The following is a 23665-nucleotide window of genomic DNA, read 5'->3' on the forward strand; positions in this document are numbered from 1 at the left end:
ATTTCAAATTTTAAATGCAAGTTACAAAAATGTACTTCATACAGTTTACAGAGAGAAAGTGCAAATAAGATAGAAAATGGTATTTGCATCACCTTGAAATAATTTTATGTACCAAGCCTTAATAGGACTATTCCATCAAGGCTGGGATTGTACTCGTGACTTTCACCATCCAGCTCAACCTTCCATGGTCTCAGCCTTGACTCATTTCATAGATTGGTCCACAGTTGCTCTACATGTTGCATAAAAAATGGTGGCACTACCAGAGCAAACTGTCAGAGCAGCACTGCCACTGGTGGGATTTAGGTACACCTGGAGCAGACATGTTTCTGCTCTGCAGGGTCCCATTAACTGGATGATGCAGACAGCTCTGTATAGGCTTTAAACAGCTGTTAAAGGAACTGATGGTGTTTTTTGTTAAAATCCTTCAACCACTGGGGTCTTTGCCCAAGATGGCGGTGCCTGTGCTGGGCAGTGTACCACGAGAGGTTTCAGACTCCAGGGAAGCAGTGAGCCAGCGCAGGGCATGAGAAACTGAGAGAACACCCCTGTTGGAAAGGCAAAGCCTAGGAGATGACCTTACATAAGGGTGACCATGGCAGCGGACCAAGGGGCTTCAGTGGCTGAAGGCTGCTGAGGACTGGCTCATGGGAACCAGATATTGGAACTGTGTTTCACGTGGATGCTGAGGGCAAATAAGGGCTCCCAAAAGGGCTCAGGCACTGAAGATCTCCTGATCATATCAGAAGCTTGGATCTGGAGCTCAGGTTGCCAATGGTTTGGAGTCTGTGTGGCTGCAGAGGCTGCAAGAGTGCTGGAGGTGAATCCATAGTCACTCAGTGTCTCTGAAGGTATTCTCTTTCGGTTCTCTTTCTCCTATTGGGGCGCGGAGAAATGCTCATGTTGACTCGTTGTTGTCTTATGGCAGACAAATTTTTAAGAATATCATGTACTTTATATTACATTTCTAATGTATTATTATGTGAGCATATAAATAACCTTTGGATGTTGCACTGCCAGTTTGATTCTTCTTATTTGAGAGGAGATTGACATTCTTGGCCTGTGGGCTGCAGCATCATATGTTCAAGTTTATTATCATCTGACTGTAAACAACCTGACAAAATAGTTTTTTTTCCAGTTTACAGTGCACACATATACACGCATAATATACAGTACATAATAATCAGTTAGATACATAAAAATATAATTTAAAATAAATACATATAAATACTTTGGGATGATTTACAGTATTTGATTACAGGATTGTTGTTTTGAAAGTATATTGGGTTCAGTGGGTTCACAGAGAGATAAGACTGGGCACAAATGTTACAATCAAAGGTAACTTTATTGAACACATGGGAGACAAACAGGGGAAGATGTAAGCGATACATAATTACTCTACTACTAAATAACTCTATATACACTCATATGAGACCCAGGTTGGACTCCACTACCAGAAGCCGCATATCTTCTACATGGTACGAGACAAAAATTATAATGGTTCAAGCAGGCACATCGGTCACAAGGGATTCCAATACTGGTGACTGCTTCCCCTACCACAGTCTCCCACAAGTGTACACACTTCACAGACAGGAACTTTCAAACACACTCCCGATTTCCTGTACAAACAGGGTGTGGCTCTCTGCAATCACTGATTTAGTGCAGTACTATGACTCAACTCAGTGCAGTGCACACCTTACTTGTGACTCCTCCAGCAATGTCCACAGTAGTGACCTGGCATGGAGCAATGTCTGGGATTGGACCAAGAGGCAGAAAGAAAGAAATGTGGTATGCATCAATATTTTGTACTGTTCTGAGCTGGTCATCTGACCAACGATGACACTGAATTATTTAAATGAGCCAATGGTAAGGTGTGCACTAATGGGTGGGCGGAGTCCAATCTTGATTGGCAGGTGATGAGACTTCTGAATAAGTTCCAGACAGAGAGGTGACATGATCTTCTTCATTCTACAGTGTTCCAGACAGGGAGGCCACGTGTTCCTCTACAATCCACATATAGTTCAAAAAAGAGGTGATTTAAGTGTTTTGGTAGCTTTAGATGCAGAAAAAGCATTTGTTAGATTAGAATGGGATTTTCTTTTTAAAGTCTTAGAGAAATTCAAGTTAGGGTCAATATTTATTGATTGGATAAAAATAATATAAGAACCCTACTGCAAAAGTAGTGACTAATGGTCAAATTTCAACAACTTTTCAATTGACTAGATAAAGTAGACAAGGTTGTCCACTGTGGCCTGCTTTATTTGTTTTAGCAATTGTTTAAGCAAGTGGATGATGTTTTGATTTATTTAACGATCCATTAAATTCATTCCACCAACTTAAATTGAGATTAAAAGGATATGGGGAAGTTTCTGGTTATAAAATTAATGGAAAAAAGTGAAATTGTGCCTTTATTAAAAGGGGATTATACAAAGTGTAAGAAAGTAATTGATTTTAAATGGCCAGATATGGGAATTAAATATTTAGGTATTAGGGTGGAAGCTGAATTAGAAAATTTATTTAAATTAAATTATTCCCCATTATTAAAAAAAAAAGGAAGATTTGGAAAGATGGAATATGTTACCTATTACTTTAATAGATAAATTGTGTAAAGATGAATGTTTTTCATAGAATACATTACCTTTTTCCTATTCTAATTCCTCAAATAATTTTTAAAAAATTAAATGCTTGTTTTAGGAAATTTTTATGGAAAGGAAATATGGCATTTCTGACTGTTCACATATTTGATGATTGTTCTGATCAAGGCACGGATGAAGTACGAGACATCAACAAATTAATGATGCCCACTGGAGAAACAGAATGTATTAAGTGAAATGGGATAGTTTTCATTCCAGCCAAATAATAAGTTCACATATTTAAGTTACTCATATCTTAGCTAGTATACTAACAATACTAATAATGAATTATTGTTTGATTATACCTGTACATGATTTCTGAATGATATAAATGGATTGTGATCCAATGATCATTAAATTATTTTAACTCTCCTTATTTAGGATCCCAACAATTGGTTTGGTCATATTTGGATAAATTAACTTGGAATTATGAGTTAGGAGGTTTGCAGCTCCCTAATTTTATGAATTATTATGAAGCTGCCCAGTTGTGTTTTGTTAACGTAATGTATGATTTAAATGAAATTCCAGCTTGTGCATATATAGAACTTAGTAAAATAGGGGAACCAAACACACAAGATTTGATTTATAAATGGAATTTAGGGTTGTTAACAATGAATAGAGAGACTCCTACATTGACGCATTTAATTGAACTTTGGAATAAGGTTGATAAAGAAATTGGGGGAGGAGGATTATTTCAGAATAGATTGATTCTGTTTTCCATTGGAAATAAATTTTTAAAGATTTGGCAGTGTCATGGACTTGAGAAGAGAGAGGATATTTTTGAAGCAGGGACATTTATTTCTTTTAATAGAGTGAAGGAGAAGTTGAAATTACCTAGATCTTGTTATTATCAAGATATGAAATTTTTACGTGAAAATTATGGTCAAGAGCCATTATTGCCAGTAGAGACAGAATTAAAATTATTGTTACATAATAGAAATATAAAGAAATTTATTTCCAATGATGTATAGGTTAATACAAAAGAAAACCAAAAAAATAGTGTTTCATAATTCAATACAAAGATGGGAAGTAGATTGGAATAAACAAATAGATGAACAAGATTGGATTGGGATATGTAGAGAAAATATGAAAGGTATAATAATTATGAAATATAGAATGGTGGAATATAATTTTTTATTTAACACCATTTAAATTAAAAAAAAAATTGAATCAGCCTCTTTTGGATTTATGTTTTAGATGTGGACAGGAAATTGATACATCTTTACATTCTACTTGGCAGTGTCCTAAAGTTAAACCTTTGTGATTACAAATGGGCAAATTATTGGAATGAATAATGGGGATTAAATTCCCACAGGATCCAATGCTATTTTTATTGGGTGATATTAAGAATATTGAACCTAAGTTGAAATTGAACATGTATCAAAAGAAGTTTGTTCAAATTGCTTTAGCAATAGCAAGAAAGTGTGTTGCCATAACTTGGAAGTCTGATACAGATTTGGGTATAGAAAGATGGCATGCTGAAACAGACCCAAGTGATCTTCTTGGTCATTTTGGTTATCCTCCGTGTCACCTGATGCTTTGCAGCTACCATACCATGGCATGGTGCAGCCAGACCCTCAATTGTGCTTCTGTACAAGGTTGTCAAGATGGAGGCCAATCGCCATGAAGTGGCAACAAGAGACCTCAGGGACTGTTCACATATTTGATGATTGTTCTGATCAAGGCACGGATGAAGTACGAGACATCAACAAATTAATGATGCCCACTGGAGAAACAGAATGTATTAAGTGAAATGGGACAGTTTTCATTCCAGCCAAATAATAAGTACACATATTTAAGTTACTCATATCTTAGCTAGTATACTAACAATACTAATAATGAATTATTGTTTGATTATACCTGTACATGATTTCTGAATGATATAAATGGATTGTGATCCAATGATCATTAAATTATTTTAACTCTCCTTATTTAGGATCCCAACAATTGGTTAGGTCATTTTGATGAGCCTTTGACTGGGTTTTCGTGGCGTGGAGGATCAGAGCGAGAGACTACTGGTATTCAGGTCTGGAGTGAAGTGTTTTTGGTGGACAAACCTAATGGACAGAAGGTGAGAACAACATAAAGTATCAGGCCCAAGGAAGCAATTGTGGCATCTGTGTCCCGAATCAGGCTCCTTCCAGCCCTTTGCAAGTGATGGCTATACTTTGAGTGGTAATTCACATTCTGACTTGAACTGTGCCTCTCCTGTACATTTTGATAAGACTTAATTTCTTTTTTGTGAAAGGTTCACCTACTCAGTGAATAAGTTTGGTACATTAAAAGGTTTGGCAGAAAATAATCAATGGCTCCCATTCAAAGAATTAATACATACCTTATAGGAAATATATGTCCCTTTTAAGAGGAAAAATGGTCCAGTTAAGTTAAAGATAAATTAAAGATAAACACTTGAAATGTTGCCAGAAAGAGCTTTTTGAAAATTTCATAATTTGGCAAAAGCAAGTCAACTTATTACTAAGGAGAGGCAAAAAGAAAAGAATTCTCTGGAGATAAGCTTCAAAATGGACAGTGAAAGATGTATTGAGAAAAGAAACAGCAAATGTGGATCCCTTACATTTGGAGACAGGAGAAATTAGAATGGATATAAGAAAATATCAGAGAATTAAACACATTTTGATTCTTCCTTTACAAAAATAAATGGAGAACTACAAATCAAGAGAAATGAAAAACTTAAAGGAATATCTATTTGTTTAAAAAATCTTTTTGAGAAAATAATGGGACTGAAAACTGATCTATCCCCAAACCCCAATGTCCTGTTTTCCTAGTTTTGAAAGATATGGTTCATGAAATACTGCCTGTCATCTGTCAAAATTCCATTGAATGATTCCTTTAGAATGGTTCCCCAAATTGGAAAGTTGCAAATGTAATTCTTCTGAGTGAGATTTGAGGAAGAGCAAAATTACGATATACCAACCAGTTAATTTGATGCCTGTTGTGAAGAAAATATCAGAATTACTTATTAAGGAAGTAGTAGTAACAGGATACTTAGAAAATAATACAATAAAATCTCTGTTATCTGCCTCAAGTGACAGAAAAAATTGTGGAAAATAAAGAGATAAAAGATACGGAAGTTTAAAATTGGCACGCCTTGCCGTTAGTTCATCGATCATACAACATGCAATAGCAAGCAACCAGAAAATCCATTTATCGAGCATCAACCAATCCCCATAGGTGCCAGATACTGGGAGTTTTACTGTATTAGGGTTTGGGCAGCGTCTGCTTGATTTTGGAAAGAAAAATTAGGTCTAACAAATCTGTTTAGGGATTTTTAGAATAAGCAGCAAGAATAAAACAGGGATGGGGGGGGACGTGGCAAGATGGCATAGAAGGAAGACGTGTGTTCCACCTCTCCCCAGCTGGTTCATTAAATACCCGGTGTTTCAATAGTATAAAAGTGATTAAAAATAAGATTTACAGTTATTTAAATAACAGTGCTTAATGATGGCATCTAATGTGGAAAAAGTTTAAACCTCAGCTTCAGAAAAAACTACCATACAAAAATGCGGAAGAATTGAGACCTACCTGCATAGCTGAATCCATGGAGTCATTGTTGGGAATCTCCAAGCCTCAGAAGACTCTAACCCATTCGAATTTGACTCTGGCGCCGATCCTGCATCCGTAAGATGGCGCCGGCACATCGGTGAGTTCAGCCGTTGCTGACCCACATTCATGTGAAGCTGTGCACGTGGGCGGCACAGCCGATAAGGGGACCCGCGAGCCCGTGACCTCGCTGGGCGGCCCGGTGGCGCGCAGGGTAGCGTCGGAAGACGCCTCTGCGCAACCAATGGCCTTGCCTGGCCTGCGTGTGGCATCGTGGGCCCAAGAGCTGTTGGAAAAAAATCAATGCTGTGGGGGAGCCCGAACACCGGCGTCCCAAAGAGGTTGGGGTGCCGGTGTTGGGTGTCCAGACCCGCAGCCGCTTAGTCAAAGGACCTACGATGACTGAGGAAGAAGAGGAACTTACCTTATTGGAATTCATCCAGGAGGAGGAGGTTAAAGAAGGTGAATCTCAAAAAGTGGAAGTGGAATCTGGACTGGATTCAGTGTTCACTGTTTTGGAAGGGATTGCTGGTCAAATACAACAAATGGATAATATGTCAAAACAAATATCAACTCAAATGACTCAAGGATTTATGGAGATGAAAATAAAAATGAATACTTTGTGTGGTGAAATGTCAACTGTGAAACAGGAAATGACTGCAGTTAAAAGTGATATTAATAAATGTATAAAATCAATTGACACTGTGCAAGATAATTTTAAGAAAATTGGAACAGCTTTTTCTGAGTGTCAAAATCAGGTAGAACGTAACAGAGAAAAAAATGGAAAAAGTGGAAGGTTCTTTTGTGGATTGGGGTTTCAGAAAAGACTTAATGAAGAAGATTGATTTGTTGGAAAATCAAAGCCGAAGGAATAATGTGAAAATAGTTGGTCTCCCAGAGGACATTGAAGGTGCTGACCCAATAGACATTTTTAAGCACTGGATTCCAGAGGTGCTGGGTAAAGAGCTTTTCCCTGAAGGCCTGGAATTGGATAAGGCTCACAGAGCTCTGAGAAGAAGACCACTTCCAGGACAAGCACTGAGAGCAGTCTTGATTCGTTGTTTAAAATATCAAAATCATCAAATGATTTTACGTATGGCAGTACAGAATGCAAGACGGAATCGATCTCCATTAATGGTTCAACATAATAGGGTGGCTTTTTTAATGCTGATTTGAGTCAAGAGGTTATTAGAAGACGACGAGAATTTAATACAGCTAAAGACATTTTGTGGCGAAAAGGTTACAAGTTTGCCTTTCATTATCCTGCAATTTTGAAGGTTTTCTATGGAAATTTTCAATCTCAATTTTTTGAGAATGATCATGATGCTTTGGTTTTTGCCAATTCTTTGCTGGAATTGTGAAGAAATGGATCTTCTCCTCCGTTATCTCCTAAGAGGAGAGTAAATGGAAATGGACATGGGAATGGAAAGAATGAAAAGAATGGAAAGAAAGAAGAGATGACACAAAGTCTTCTTGATGTTGAAGATCTGGAGCAGTCGTTGGGCCTGGAATCATTGGGCTGAATATATGGACTATATTCGATTGTGTTTGATTAAATAATTAATATGTATCTGGCTGGGGGGAGGGGGGGTGGATGACACTGAAAAATTTGACAGTCATCTGTCACTAGTGGGTTTACCACACTCAGTTTTTTAGGGTATTACTACCTTTGGGTGGTTATTTTTGTATTTTTTAAAATTCTTTTTTGAGGGGGTTTTTCTTCTTTGAAAGAATTGTAGAGGGGAGCATTATTTTATAGTGTGTAAATATATTAGTAGTTAAAAAAGATGTCTCATTTGAATTTTGCAACTTTTAATGTGCAGGGGTTAAATAATCCAATGAAGGGAAAGAGAATATTGGCTTATATAAAAAAAATGAAAATTGATATTGCTTTTTTACAAGAAACACATTTGACTGAGAAATAACATTTGAAATTGAAAAGGGATTGGGTTGGTCATGTTTTTTCTACTTTTAATTCTAAGGCAAGAGGAGTAGTGATTTTGATTCATAAAAATTTACCCTTTGAATTGGAATCTTCAGAGGGGTACGCTGGCAGAGTATTAAGAGTGAGCTGTAAAATTTTTGCTGAATCATGGACTTTGTTGAATCTTTATGCCCCTAATATAGATGATGAGCGGTTTATTTCAGAAGCTTTTTTATTGTTAACTCAAGCTAATGAAAATGTTTTAGTTGGTGGTGATTTTAACTGTGCTCTCGACCCTTTATTGGATAGAAATCCAAAAAGTATAGGGAAATCAAAGATGGCAACACAAAATTAATGCATTAATGAAAGATTTAAATTTGGTGGATATTTGGAGAAAAGTTAACCCTACAGAGAAAGATTTTTCTTTTTATTCTTCAAGACATGATTAATTTTCTAGATTTGATTTATTTTTGGTATCAGCACATTTACAAGGTAGAGTATTATGAGCTGAATATAAAAGTAGAGTTATATCATATCATCACTATTACTTTTTTCTTGTGAAAGTTCGGAGGAAGTACGTTCATTGTTTAGATGGAAGTTTAATGTAATGTTATTGAAGAAACAGAGTTTGTTACTTTTGTTAAAGTGCAGATTTCTTTATTTTTGACTGAAAATGTTAATTCTGTGAATGGTCATTTTATAATATGGGATGCTTTAAAAGCTTATTTGAGAGGGCAGATAATTATTCTATGAAAGTTAAGAAACAATATATGGCAGAAAGTTTAGGGTTAGAAAATAAGATTGCTGAGTTAGAGAAGGATTTTCAGAAAGGTGTAACAGAAGATTTAAAAAAAGTTACATTAGAGAGGTTGAACTTGCGTTATAATATTTTACAAACTTATCAGTTTGAGTGCTTAATTAATCGATCTAAACAACGTTATTATGAGTTGGGGGAAAGAGCTCATAAGGTACTTGCTTGGCAATTGAAAGCTGAACAGGTGTCTTGGACCATTAATGGTGTTAAGAAGAATTCAAGAATAACATAAGACTCAGGAAATTAATGACCAGTTTTATTCATTTTATTAAAAATTATATACTTCTGAGGGGAAACAGGATAATGGTTCTATTGGTTCTTACTTATCTAAATTAAAGTATTAGATGGAAATGATGTTCAGGAATTGGAATCTCCATTTACAGATTCTGAAATTAAGGAAGTTATTCAGGAAATGCCAAATGGGAAGTCCCCAGGGGACAATGGATTCCCTGTGGAATTTTATAAACTTTTTTATGATGATTTTTCTAATGAATTTGGAGAAGTGTTGAATCAAGTTACTGAAGATCAGAAGTTACCAGAATCATTTTCAAGTGCTTTAGTAACTGTCATTCCATAAAAAGATAGAGATCCATTAAAAAGTGTCTTTGTATAGACCTATTTCTTTATTAAATGTGGATTATAAAATTATAGCTAAAGTATTAGCTAATAGACTTGATAAATATTTGCCTAAATTGGTACATATTGATCAAACAGGTTTTATTAAGAATAGAAATGCATCAGACAATATATTTTGATTAATTACTTTGGTTAATGCATATCAAAAGTAACCTAACCTCCTATGGTGGCTGCATTAGATGCAGAAAAAGCTTTTGATAGGGTTGAGTGGGATTCTTTATTTAGAAGTGTTAAAGAAATTTAAATTTGGCCATTTTTTATTGGTTGGGTTAATGCTTTATATACAAACCCGATTGCTTGGGTGGTGACAAATGGACAGATTTCTTTACCATTTAAATTGACTCGTTCAACTTGACAGGGCTACCCATTGTCACCAGCCTTATTTGCATTGGTTATTGAACCGTTAGCTCAGGCTATTAGATAAAATGAAGAAATTAGAGGGATGAGGGTTAAGAATGAAGAATATAAAATTAACTTATTTGCAGATGATGTGTTGGTATATTTGACGGAACCAGAATGGTTGTTGAAACAACTACAAGAGTGCTTGTTGAAATTTGGAGAATTATCAGGATAATTGGGTAAAAGTGAAATTTTACCAGTTGGAGTGGGAAGTTATTCTGAATTTAAAACAATTACAAAATTAAGGTGGACAAGTAAAATTAAATATTTAGGTGTGTTTATGGATACGAATTATCAATCATTATATCAATTAAATTATGTACCTATATTAAGATGGATTAAAGCAGATTTGATTAAATGGAAAGATCTTCTATTAACTTTGATTGGACGGGTTAATTATTAAAATGAATATTTTTCCTCAAATTCAGTATTTATTCTAGTCACTACCTTGTTTACTTTCTAAGGGTTTTTTTTTTCAAGATTTGAAAAAAGCAGTGCGAGAGTTTTTATGGAAAGGTAGATTAGCTCAAATGGCGTTGCCTAGATTTACATGGAAGTATACATTGGGTGGACTACAACTACCACATTTTCAAAATTATCATGAAGCGGCCCAGTTGAAGTTCATTAGTAGATTGATGGACTTAGATCAGCCTCCCAGCTGGGCTAAAGTGGAGATGGCGTGTATTCCTAGGGTTGAAATACATGAATTTATATTTCATTGGAATTCAAATTTGTTACAGCAATATGATATGCCAATATTGAAACATTTATTAAAGATTTGGTTAAAAAAATAGGGTGTTAGGGTCGAAAGATAAATTATCTATTTTAATTCCATTGTATAACAATCAGCTTATTCCTTTTTCAATGTTTAACAATCATTTAAAGATTTGGGATTCTAAGGGTATAAAGACAAATCAAGATTGTTTTGTAGAGGGGAAATTTCTTTCTTTTAAGCAATTGAAAGATTTGATATACCTGTAAATTCTTTGTTTGTGTATTATCAACTTAGGGCTTTGATACAAGATAATTATGGTAGAGAGATGATTTTACCTACTTTGTCGAGATTTGAATCTTTGATTTCTTCTATACCGCTTTTTTGGTTATATTTCAGTTATGTATAATTTGTTACAAGATAGTATGGATAAACCAAATTGGGAGAAATCTAAACAAATGGGAGAGTGATTTAGTATTTATTTTTCCTGAAGAAGATTGGGCAAATATGTGTCAAGACAATGTAATTAAATTGACTGATGTGCGATATGGAATGGTTAATTATAATTTTTTTACATCAATTATATTTGACCCTGGAAAAGTAAAAAAAAAAAATGGGTGTAGTAATTCGGATTCTTGTTTTAGATGTGGTTCATGTATTGGAACTTTTTACATGCTGTATGGAATTGTGTTAAAGTTAATCATTTTGGAAAGGAATTAAAGTAGTTTTGGAGAAATTAGATAATTTTATACTACTGTTAGGTCCAACGATTTTCTTGTTGGGAAATTTATATTTGTTAAGGGGAATGGGATTGGATAAAATTCATATTGTTTTATCAGTAGCGCATAAATGTGCTGCTAGTACTTGGAAAGATGATACTGAGATTAATATAGCAGGTTGGCATAATGAATTGAAAGTATGTGTTGTTATGGAAAAAATTACTTATACTTTACATGATAATTATTCTTCTTTTGTTAGTAAGTGGTCTCCATATTTGAAATATATGCATTTAGATATATTTTGAAATGTTGTTAACATTTATAATTTTTAAAATATATATATATATTTTTGCTCTGCTGGCTGTAGGGGTTGGAGGTGGGGGGATGGGTATTAATGAAAAATTTTCTTTGACTATTTTTATATTGTGTTATGTTTCTGTTATCTTTTAAATAAAGATTGGGAAAAAAAGAATAAAACAGGGATGTGATGTGTTTAAACTTTTCGAAGGCTTTCAATGAGGAGTTACACAATAAGTTATTAAAACAAATAAATGCACATAGGATATGTGATGAAGACATCATGATGATTGGTTGACAAACAGAAGAGAAGAGACATAAATGGATCATGGTTATGCTGGAAGGCTCTGTCCATTGGGGTACTGTGTTGCCATCTTTACAATCTAAATCAGTAACATGTATGAGAGGGCAGAGTTCATTTCCTGGCCCACTTTAACTGTGCTGAGTTGGAGATCATGGACTGCTACAATCTATAGGAGTAAATGTTCCCATTGACCTGTCCTGGACCACCCATGTTGATGCAATGGCTAAGAAAGCATCCACTTAATCAGAAACCTGAGGAAATTTGGTATGTCACCTGTGTCCCTTAATAGTTTCTACCAATGCACCATTGAAAGTATCTTATCAGAGTACATCACTGCATGGTACAGGAACTGCTCTGTCCAAAGTGGTTAGCGTAGTGGTTAAGTGCAGTGCTATTACAGTGCCAGCGACTTGGATTCAAATTCAGTGCTAACTATAAGGATTTCGTATGTTCTCCCTGTGTTTTCCTGGGTTTTTTTTCCGGGAGCTCCGCTTTCCTCCAACCCTTCTGAATACATCAGAGTTGTATATTTGGGGGCGTATGGGTTTGTGGGCTGGAAGGCCCTATTACCGTGCTGTACATGTAAATTATATAATTTTTTAAATAACTTGCAAGAAGTTCCGGGTGGATTGTGAATGTGACTCCATCCATCACAGAGACCCCTGCCCTCCATCAACTCCATACATACTTCCCACTGTCTTGGGAAAACAGCTAAAATAGTAAAAGACTCATCCCATCTCAGCCAGGCATTCTTCATCACTCTTCCATCAGGAAGCTGATTCATGACTAGAAGATCACACTCCACCAAATCCAGGAACAGTTTGTTTCCTACCATTATAGGACTTGAATGAAACTCACAATTGTAAAATGATGCTGCCTTTATTTTGTACCAACTGATCTCTCTTTGCAAATTTGCTCTTCTGTGCTGTGTCTTACTTTCTGCACTTTGAGAGATGTCTAGCTTGACTGTTCACAAAACAAACTTTATAATTGCTTGTTGGTTTATGTTGTTGCTTTATTCAAGAAAGGGAATAGAGATAACCCAGGAAATTATAGACCGGTGAGTCTTACTTCAGTAGTTGGTAAGCTGATGAGAAGATCCTGAGAGACAGGATATATATAACATAACATAACAATTACAGCATGGAAACAGGCCATTAGGCCCTTCTAGTCCGCACCGAACCAAACACCCCTTTCTAGTCCCACCTCCCTGCACAATGCCCATAACCCTCCATCTTCTTCTCATCCATATACCTGTCCAACCTTTTCTTAAATAATACAATTGACTCCGCCGCCACTATTTCTCCCGGAAGATCATTCCACACAGCTACCACTCTCTGAGTAAAGAAGTTCCCCCTCATGTTACCTCTAAACCTCTGCCCCTTAATTCTTAACTCATGTCCTCTTGTTTTAATCTTTCCTCCTCTTAACGGAAATAGTCTATCCACATCAACTCTGTCTATCCCTTTCATAATCTTAAATACTTCTATCAAATCCCCTCTCAACCTTCTGCGCTCCAAAGAATAAAGACCTAATCTGTCCAATCTCTCCCTATACTCTAGATGCTTAAACCCAGGTAACATTCTGGTAAACCTTCTCTGCACTCTCTCCACTCTGTTTATATCCTTCCTATAATTAGGCGACCAGAACTGCACACAGAACTCCAAATTAGGCCGCACCAACGTCTTATACAATCTCAACATCACCTCCCAACTCCTATATTCCATGCAATGATTGATAAAGGCCTTCTTCACCACCCTATTCACGTGAGTTTCTACCTTCAGGGAACGATGTACCGTTACTCCTAAATCTTTCTGCTCTTCTGTATTCCTCAATGCTCTCCCATTTACCACGTATGTCCTGTTCTGATTCTTCTTACCAAAATGAAGCACCTCACACTTATCAGCATTAAATTCCATCTGCCATTTTTCAGCCCATTTTTCTAAGCAGCCCAAATCCCTCTGCAATCCTTGAAAACCTTCTTCATTATCCACTATTCCGCCTATCTTAGTATCATCTGCATATTTACTAATCCAATTTACCACCCCATCATCTAGATCATTAATGTATATAACAAACAACAATGGGCCCAATACAGATCCTTGAGGCACACCACTGGTCACCGGCCTCCAACCTGACAGACAATTATCTACTACCACTCTCTGGCCTCTCCCTTTCAGCCAATGTTCAATCCATTTGACTATCTTAAAATTTATACCTAAAGACTGCACCTTCCTAACTAACCTTCCATGTGGTACCTTATCGAAGGCCTTACTGAAGTCCATATAGACAACATCCACTGCGCTACCCTCATCCACATTCCTAGTCACCTCTTCAAAAAATTCAATCAGATTGGTCAAACATGACCTTGCTCCCACAAATCCATGTTGAGTGCTCCTGATCAGACCCTGTCTATCCAGATGTTTATAAGTACTATCTCTAAGAATTTTCTCCATTAATTTACCTACCACAGACGTCAAACTTACAGGCCGATAGTTGCCAGGCTTCCTCCTTGAACCCTTTTTAAATAACGGAACCACATGCGCAATGCGCCAATCCTCCGGCACTATCCCCATATCTAATGACATTTGGAAAATTACTGCCAGAGCCTCTGCTATTTCCTCCTTCACTTCTCTCAATGTCCTGGGGAAGATCCCGTCTGGTCCCGGAGACTTATCCACCTTTATATTCTTCAAAAGCCTTAAAACTACACCTTTTGTAATCTCTATATTCCCCATATTTACCCAATTTGCTTTTTTTATCTCACATCTCCCAATATCCTTCTCCTTAGTGAATACCGAAGAAAAGAAACTGTTCAATATCTCCCCCATTTCTCTTGGCTCCACACACAGTTTTCCGCTCTGATTTTCTAAGGGACCAATTTTGTCTCTAGCTTTCCTCTTACCATTAACATATTTGTAGAACTCTTTTGGATTAGTTTTCACCCTGCTTGCCATAGTTTTCTCGTACCTTCTTTTAGCTTTCCTAATTCCTCTCTTAAGATTCCTCTTACATTCAATGTATCTTTCAAACATCTCCTTAACTCCATGCTTCTTATATCTAATGTACGCCTCCCTTTTTCTTTGAACCAAGATTCCAATATTCCTTGAAAACCATGGCTCTCTCAAACCTTTTGCCCCTCCTTTTAACCTAACAGGAACATAAAGCTTTTGCACTCTCAAAATCTGATCTTTAAAAGACTTCCATCTCTCTACTACATCCTGCCCATAAAACAAATTGTCCCAATGCACACCCTGCAAGTCCTTTCTCATCTCCTCAAATCTAGCTTTTCCCCAATCAAAAACCTCAATCCTTGGCCCTGATTTCTCTCTTTCCATAATGACATTGAAGCTGATGGCATTATGATCACTGGACCCGAAGTGCTTGCCAACACTAACCTCCGTCACTTGACCCATCCCATTTGCCAACAGTAGATCTAACACTGCTCCTTCTCTGGTCGGCACCTCTACATATTGTTGTAAAAAACTATCTTGCACACATTTCACAAACTCTAACCCATCTAGTCCTTTCACAGAATGTGTTTCCCAATCTATATGTGGAAAATTAAAATCTCCCATAATTACAACCCTGTGCTTATCACAAATATCTACTATCTCCCTACAGATTTGCTCCTCTAGGTCTCGGTCCCCTCTGGGTGGTCTATAATACACCCCTACAAGTGTAACCTCTCCTTTCCTACTCCTCAGTTCCACCCAAATAGCCTCCGTGGATGTGCCCTCTAATCTATCCTTCCTAGGCACCGCTGTAATATTTTCCCTGACAAGCAATGCAACCCCACCTCCTCTTGCCCCTCCGACTCTATCACACCTAAAACAACGAAACCCAGGGATATTCAGTTGCCAATCACATCCCTCCTGCAACCATGTCTCACTAATCGCTACCACATCATACTTCCAATTATCAATCCACACCTTCAGCTCATCCACCTTTTTTACAATACTCCTGGCATTAAAATATATGAATTTCAGAGATTTCCCAATTTTTAATCCCTGTTTTCCCTCATCTTTAATAACAACATTATTTACTTTTCCTGCCAATTGCCCTTCATCTTCTTCCAGAGCATTTCCCTTCTCTATCACCTGCCCATCCATATTCAAATACTTACTACAAACTTTCTTTGTTTGCATTCTAACCTTCTCCTTACTGCTCTGTACTATTTTGTTCCCTCCCCCCAACCATTCTAGTTTAAAGGATCCTGAGTAGCCCTAGCAAATACCTCTGCCAGGATTCTGGTCCCCCTGGGATTGAACATTTGGAGAGGTATAATATTAGGAATAGTCAACATGGCTTTAGCAAGGGCAGGTCGTGCCTTACAAACCTGATTGAATTTTTAAAAAATGTTGATGAAGGAAGAGCAGTAGGTGTCATGTATATGGATTTCAGCAAGGCATTTGATAAGGTACCCCATGCAAGGCTTATTGAGAAAGTAAGAAGGCATGGGATTCAAGGGGACATTGCTTTGTGGATCCAGAACTGGCTTGCCAGTTGTAGATGGGTCATATTCTGAATGGAGGTCAGTAACCAATGGTTTTTCTCATGGACCTGTTCTGGGACCCTTACTCCGTGATTTTTATAAATGACCTGGATGTGTTATAAGTTTGCTGATGACACCAAGTGTGGAGGGCTGTCAGAGGTTACAGCAGGACATTGATAGGTTGCAAAACTAAGCTGAAAAATGACAAATAAAGTTCAACCCAAATACGTGTGAAGTGATTCATTTTGGTAGGTCAAATATGATGACAAAATATAGAATTAATGGTAAGGCTATTGGCAGTGCAGAGGATAGATTTGGCATCAGAAGAGATCTAATCGGGGGTGGGGCATTAGGGTAATCATGGAGGGGCACAAACTGCCGTTCAAGAACTCACTCAGCGGTGGGGGGAGAGTGGGTGCCATACTTGCCATGGACTCCTCTGCCTGTCGCACCTTCACACTTACCCCTCCCTCCTTACAGCATGTGGAGACGAAGTCACATGATTCATTTTGGCAACACCCGCTGCAGACCACAACCCCTAGTGATGCTAGTGCTGCGGGAGGGTAGGGGGCACAATAACTCACTTGGGAGTCATGTCCCGCGAATTCCCTCCCATGATGCCGAACCTGGTGGAGGATCAGAGGGATCTTGGGATCCAAGTCCATAGGACGCTCAAAGCAGTTGCACAGGTTGATTCTGTGGTTAAGGCATACGGTGTATTGGCCTTCATAAATTGTGGAATTGAATTTAGGAGCTGAGAGATAATGTTGCAACTATATAAGACCCTGGTCAGACCCCACTTGGAGTACTATGCACAGTTCTTATTGCCTCACTATCAGAAGGATGTGGAAACCATAGAAAGGGTATAGAGGAGATTTATAAGGATGTTGCCTGGTTTAGGGAGCATACCTTATGAAAATTAGTTGAATGAACTTGGTCTTTTCTCCTTGGTGCGGCAGAGGATGAGAGGTGACCTAATAGAGATGTCTAAGATGATGAGAAGCATTGATCATGTAGATAGTCAGAGGCTTTTTCCCAGGCCTGAAATGGTTGTCACTAGAGGACACAGGTTTAAAGTGCTGGGGAGTAGGTAAAGATGAGATGTCAGGGGTAATTTAAAAAAAAACCCACTGCGAGTGGTGGTTGTGTGGAATGGATTGTTGGCAACGGTGGTGAAGGCAGATACTTTTGGTCTTTTAAGAGACTTTTGGATAGGTACATGAAGGTTAGAAAATTAGAGGGCTATGGGAAAGCCTAGAAATTTCTTCAGTACAACTTTATGGGCCTATGGCCCTATATTGGGCTAAAGTTTTCTGTGTTTCTATGTTAAACCTACACTTAAAACTTGAAGATTCAAGAGTAACAACCCAAATTTGCTGATGGATTGTGAGATGGACACAGAAACAGTTCAGGGGGAATAGACATAATATAATCATGTGAGTAAGTGAGGTCATCCAGTTTGGATAAACAAAAACAAAAAGTGGTGCATTTTTTAAAAATTGTGAGAGATTAATAATGTTAATGCTTAGAGGATCCTGGGTGCCTTTCACATGAATCACTGAAAGTTAAGATGCAGGTACAGATGGGAAAGGCAAATGGTATGTTGGCCAGTACTGCAAGAGGATTTTAACGAAGGATTGATGATTGATGGCAGTGGTTAGGAGGACTCGGTGATCGGCGGCAGCTGTTGGGTGGTCTCGGTGATCGATGGTGGTGGTTGGGTGGTCTCAGTGATCGGCAGTGGTGGTTGGGTGGTCTCAGTGATCGATGGTGGCGGTTGGGTGGCCTCGGTGATCGATGGTGGCGGTTGGGTGGTCTTGCTGATCGGTGGTGGTGGTTGGGTGGTCTCGATGATCGGTGGTGGCGGTTGGGTGGTCTCGATGATCGGTTGCGGTGGTTGGATGTCTCAGTGATTGGCAGTGGCAGTTGGGTGGACTTAGTGATCGGCAGTCGTGTTGGGTTTGTCTCGGTGATTGGTGGCAGTAGTTGGGTGGTCTCGGTGATCAGCGGTGGCCAGCATTTTTTTGGTGAGAATTAAACATTTTTTTTAATGCTTAAGCAACCTTTCCTTGTTGTTTGCTGTTGTTTAAACATTGATACAAGTTACTACTGGGCTCTTTTTAAAAAAAAACCAGTTATCTGAAAAAACCGTTTAGCTGACATAGGCCTGATCCTGTCCATTTTGGAATAATTGGAGTTGTACTGTATTTTATATCCACCTGTATAGTCAAATTCCACAGAACTTTGTGATTTAACAACTTGGAAATATCAGAGTTATTTTTTCAGCTAGAGTGACCAGATCAATCATTGTTAAAATAACTCTGGACAATGAAGGGTTTGCTTCCTGAACACTTTTAGTGTTCTTTATGGATTTTGGGTTGCTGATCACAAATATCACCTTAAAGTTTTCATACCACATACCGGTTTTTAGATATAGGCAATTTTTGTGATTTCCTGTCATAAGTTTACTAGTATATTGCCCACAGAGCAGGCTATATAGGTCAGTCCAAGTATGCCTGAGAATGCACTCAGTGCAGGGGCAATGAAAATGTTGTCTTGGACCTGGGCATCCCTTGTCAGGATAGATGCAGACAGGCTATATATAAAATCAGCTCACGTATACAAACGTTGTGCATTACAGTGTAACACAAGTTGAGGCACATGTTCTTCAGGCAATAGTATAGTGATTTTACTGAACAATAGCATTTATTGACCAGGAAGATTCACTATGGAGCAACAGCTGCAATACATTCTGTTACATTTGTGGAGAGTATACACTTAAGGCTCAAAGACACAGCATGACTGCTTTTATTAAGAAAGCCCATGAGCTCTACTTCAGTTCTGAAATTGGTAACCAAGACAAACGTTGGGCTCCTCAATATGTGCAGTCAACCCGAGAGCTTGACTCAGCATCATTATGCGATTAAACATTCTATTCAATAAAAAGTTAATTTAATGTTTCCCCAACTTCCTATGTTATATAGCAAATATAAAATTATCTTTATGTTCAGCTTGAAGTTGTCTATCATAATCTCCCAATTTTTTTAAAATCAGGATGCAAACCTTTTGAAAAAAAGTGTAATCTGCTTGTACATTGGTTGTTTATCCCTGAGTTATTGTCAAGAATTAATAGTTAACATGTTACTTGCATGGCTTTTACTGATTGTTCTGGCTGCTTTGCAGGTAGCTGTGCTGTTGATGGACACCCAAGGGACATTTGACAGTCAATCAACTCTCAGAGACTCTGCTACAGTATTTGCCCTCAGTACCATGATTAGTTCAATGCAGGTAGGAGAACCTTAATCTGAAATACTCAAGAAGAATTTTGACCTTCAAAAAAATGTCATCCACATATTGTGAAATGCATATTACTGCAGTTAGCAAAAAAAAAGCTCACAAAACTTTCCAAGCATCTTGCAAATTTTTTTGCTGGAAATTGCGAGGCATTAGAGCCATCACAAGATCACAAGCTAAAGGAACAGAAGTAAGCCACTTGGCCCATCGAGTCTGTTCCACAACTCAACCCTAAGTTGAACTATACTGATGCCCTGACCCATTAGATACTTAAACTCTGCCAGTGATCAAGCCTCCCCTGCTGTATACGGCAATGAGTTCCACAAATCCACAACCCTCTGACTAAGGAAGTTTTTTTTCTCATCTGTTTTTAAATGGATAACTTCTAATTTTAAGACTGTGGCCTCTTGTCCTTGATTCACCCACCAAGGGAAACATTTTATCTACATACCTTATGTCAAAACCTTTCAAAATTCAAAACGTTTCTCTGAGATCCCCTCTCATTCTTCTATACGCCAATGAATACAATACAAGGGCTGCCAAACGTTCCTCATACATTAGCCCTTGTATTTCCAGTAAATCTCCTTTGCACTCTCTCCAACAACATCACACCCTTTCTAAGATAGGGGCCCCAAAACTGCACTCAGAACTCCAAATGAGGTCTTACCAGTGCTCTATAGAGCCTCATCAATGCCTCCTTACTCTTATACACTATTCCTCTTGAAATGAATGCCAACATAGCTTTCACTTTCTTTACTACTGAGCCAACCTGGTCATTAACTTTTAGGTTTCCCTGCACTAGGACGCCCAGGTCCCTTTGCAATTCCAAGGTTAAAACACTACAGCACAGAAGCAGGCCCTTTGGCCCACCTTGTGTGTGCCAAACTATTATTCTGTGTAGTCCCATTGAGTCACTGCTTTGGGTTGAAGAAATGGGAAGGAAAATAAAGTTTAACTGCAGGGTGGAGAGTGGAGGGGTGACCATAGAGAAGGTATAAATTATGTTATGTTGTCAATGAGTTAATGGGAGCAGGTAGAGTAGGCACATGGGGAATAGAATGTAGGAGTCACAAAATGCAGAACAGGAAGATGTAGGTTGGAGTGGGTTGACCTCCACCTCCTGTGAGAAAAAAAGGAACCAAAATAAGTGGAGCTATGTTGTGGATGGATGACTGATAGAGTGAGAGAAATTGGGTTTCCTGGAGTGGTAGAATTCATTACTGAATCCAGAAGGCTACAAAAAGTCCAGATGGAAGATGAGATGGTGATCCAAAGCTTGCATTGGAACTTCTCATAACAGTTACAGGATTGTTCAGTGCAACAGCTCCCAATTCCTTGCACCCTGACACTTTCACATGTACATTATTCTGTGGTATAAAGAAGTGTCTCGTTGGGACAAGCTGCAGTGCACATTATGCCACAGTGCTGACTATATCTGATGTATTGTATCTATTCACAGTGATTGTTACTAGAGCACCTTTTCAATGACAATTAGTGACTAGAATACAGTATCTTTGTACAATAAGTCTGGTGTATATTGTATGTCTCAAGTCGATGCTTGTTGGAGTGTAACAACCTTTGGTATCCCCAATTTTTATGAAACTTCTTCTGCATTGGTCCATACTGTCCTCTCATTTAGTCTACCTGTTTAAAACATTATTTCTACAGTGATAATTTTTGACATAACAGTATGAAATTATAGAATTGTTACAGTGCCATGGGAGGCCATTTGCCCCTTTGTGCCTCTACTGGCTTTGAATAAAGAAGTCTGACAGTCCTATTCCCTTGTTCTTTCCCCATGGCCCTGTAACTATTCCCTCTCAATGTCAGTCTGCCTTGTAACTTGTTTGCACTGGAGCTACCATTTTAATACATTTTGCACTTCAACAATGACGCTGCTGGCCTCTTTTTTAAAAATCACCAGACACATTTCCCCCTTTTTCCACTTACTGCTACCTTTCTGCCTCTCACTCATTTTTTAATTCGCATTCTCTGAGCAGCAGAAGCAGTTTTTGCTGACTCATTGCAGAACAGCAGATACCTGAACATCCCAGTTATTTTCTCCTCCCTAACTACTGAGTTTTAGATTTTGTGTTCAGTGCTGTTGATCACTGATCCTCGATAGTTTCTTTGAATGCTGCGCCATTTTCCTTCTGGTCCTGAAGTGCAATGATTGTTTCGAACTTCCTCCTCATCATTTACAATGTATTTGGAGTGGCCTCTCATAGACCTTGAGAATTCTACATGAAATGGGGGCAGCACAGTTAGCGCAATGCTGTTACAGCGCCAGTGATCGGGACAGGGGTTTGAATCCCGTGCTGTCTGTAAAAAGCTTGTAGTTCTCTCCATGTCTCTAAAAGGATTTTACCCAGTGGCCCTGGTTTCCTCCCACCATTCAAAAATGTACTGGTGGTTGTAGGTTAATTGGGCAGAAAAGGCCTGTTACCATGTTTAAATTTAAAAAAATATATAAAGCAGGGCAAATTAGCGTCTTAATTTTCAGAAAAGTAATAACTCAATTTCATTTTGTCCAGGTGTATAATTTGTCACAAAATATTCAGGAAGATGATCTTCAGCATTTACAGGTAAATGGTTGATTGTTTAATATTTAATAATCTAAAACTTATGCAAAGCAACATCATCTTCATGAAGGTAAATTATTTACCTTGGTGTCATTGTTTCACCTTCATCAGCTCTTCACTGAATATGGACGACTTGCTATGGAAGAAACATTTCAGAAACCTTTTCAGGTCAGGATTAATGTTTTACACTGCAGAGATAAAAACTAATTTAATAAATTACAAATTAATATTCAACTCATTAAAAATAATTAAATAAATCATTATTGTATTTTAATCCTTTCTTTATTTCTGTATACTTGATCTCTCTCTTGATTTGACAGCTGTTCTGGAAGCCGCTGAGAGGATTTAAAAAAAAATTATTTTTTTTTAAACATAATTTTTGAAGAAGCCACTTCAATGTGTACATGGATGATGCTGAATGATTTACTTTCAGCTGGATTTCTTAAACCTTTGGAAAATTCATGGCTCCTGCTGTATACATACATCTAGTTTCGTATGCAGGCATGAAACCTCTCTCTACCATAATGGAAAAGTTTTACTATGTAACTAGTTACATGTAGCTTGATTTTAAAACTGGGAGAAATTTAATATAGTTGAAACAAAAAATAAAATCATGATTGTTTGTTCCTTTTCTGTTCATATACAGACATGTGCAAATTGTAAGCCAAATAGAAACACTTTTCAGAATCTCATTAAATAAATTATCAGTCTGTTTTATTGTTAAGAAATATATTTTCTATCCCAGCATGGCTCTCAGACTAAATGTATTTTCTCTTTTTTCAAATGTGCAGTCTCTTATATTTCTAGTTCGTGATTGGAGTTTTCCCTATGAATTCGACTATGGCCTTAATGGAGGAATAAAATTCCTGGAGAAACGTCTTAAGGTTTGTGTGGAACAATCGAGTTGATTGTAATTGTAAGCACTAGTTGCACCAACTCAAAGTAGATGGGGTGCACGGCTGCTGTGTACAAATAATGGTGCCTATGATTTTAAATCAAGTGACCAGGCAGCCTCCTGTTGGAAAAGCCCAGTTCATTACAATATTACAGTTTGTTCATTGCATTGCCTCTTTCCCTGCACCTTGTTCTACAGCTAACAGGTTGAGCATGCTACAGTTGAGGGGGCTATTCCACTACCTGACTAAACTAAAATAAATATAAATCGGTGTAGCCAAAGACAAAGGTCAAGGAGAGATTGAGGAACAGATATGAAAGGCAGAAATCAGGGAGATGCAATAAAAATATAATTGTCTTGTGGGAATATTTAAATTTTCCAAATATTAATTAATTTTACTTTG

The 23665-nt window shown here is 37.7% G+C and overlaps 1 protein-coding gene across 4 annotated transcripts in view; it reads left to right on the forward strand.

Annotated features, from left to right (window-relative positions):
* The window catches only part of atl1 (atlastin GTPase 1), an 81369-nt gene that overhangs the window by 30663 nt on the left and 27041 nt on the right, over positions 1-23665 (forward strand). For 3 of the 4 annotated variants that reach the window (XR_011351212.1, XM_069916618.1, XM_069916616.1), the window contains exons 3-7: positions 4567-4701; positions 19675-19779; positions 22320-22370; positions 22479-22535; positions 23159-23251. Coding sequence is in view for 3 of the 4 variants with exons in the window: in XM_069916618.1 (XP_069772719.1) it covers positions 4567-4701; positions 19675-19779; positions 22320-22370; positions 22479-22535; positions 23159-23251 (441 nt within the window). In the remaining variant the exon portion in view is untranslated. The remainder of the gene's footprint in view (positions 1-4566; positions 4702-19674; positions 19780-22319; positions 22371-22478; positions 22536-23158; positions 23252-23665) is intronic. The other variant, XM_069916617.1, reaches the window with a different exon arrangement.

This window comes from Narcine bancroftii, chromosome 2 (assembly GCF_036971445.1).
Source record: "Narcine bancroftii isolate sNarBan1 chromosome 2, sNarBan1.hap1, whole genome shotgun sequence".
NCBI classification, from domain to species: domain Eukaryota; kingdom Metazoa; phylum Chordata; class Chondrichthyes; order Torpediniformes; family Narcinidae; genus Narcine; species Narcine bancroftii.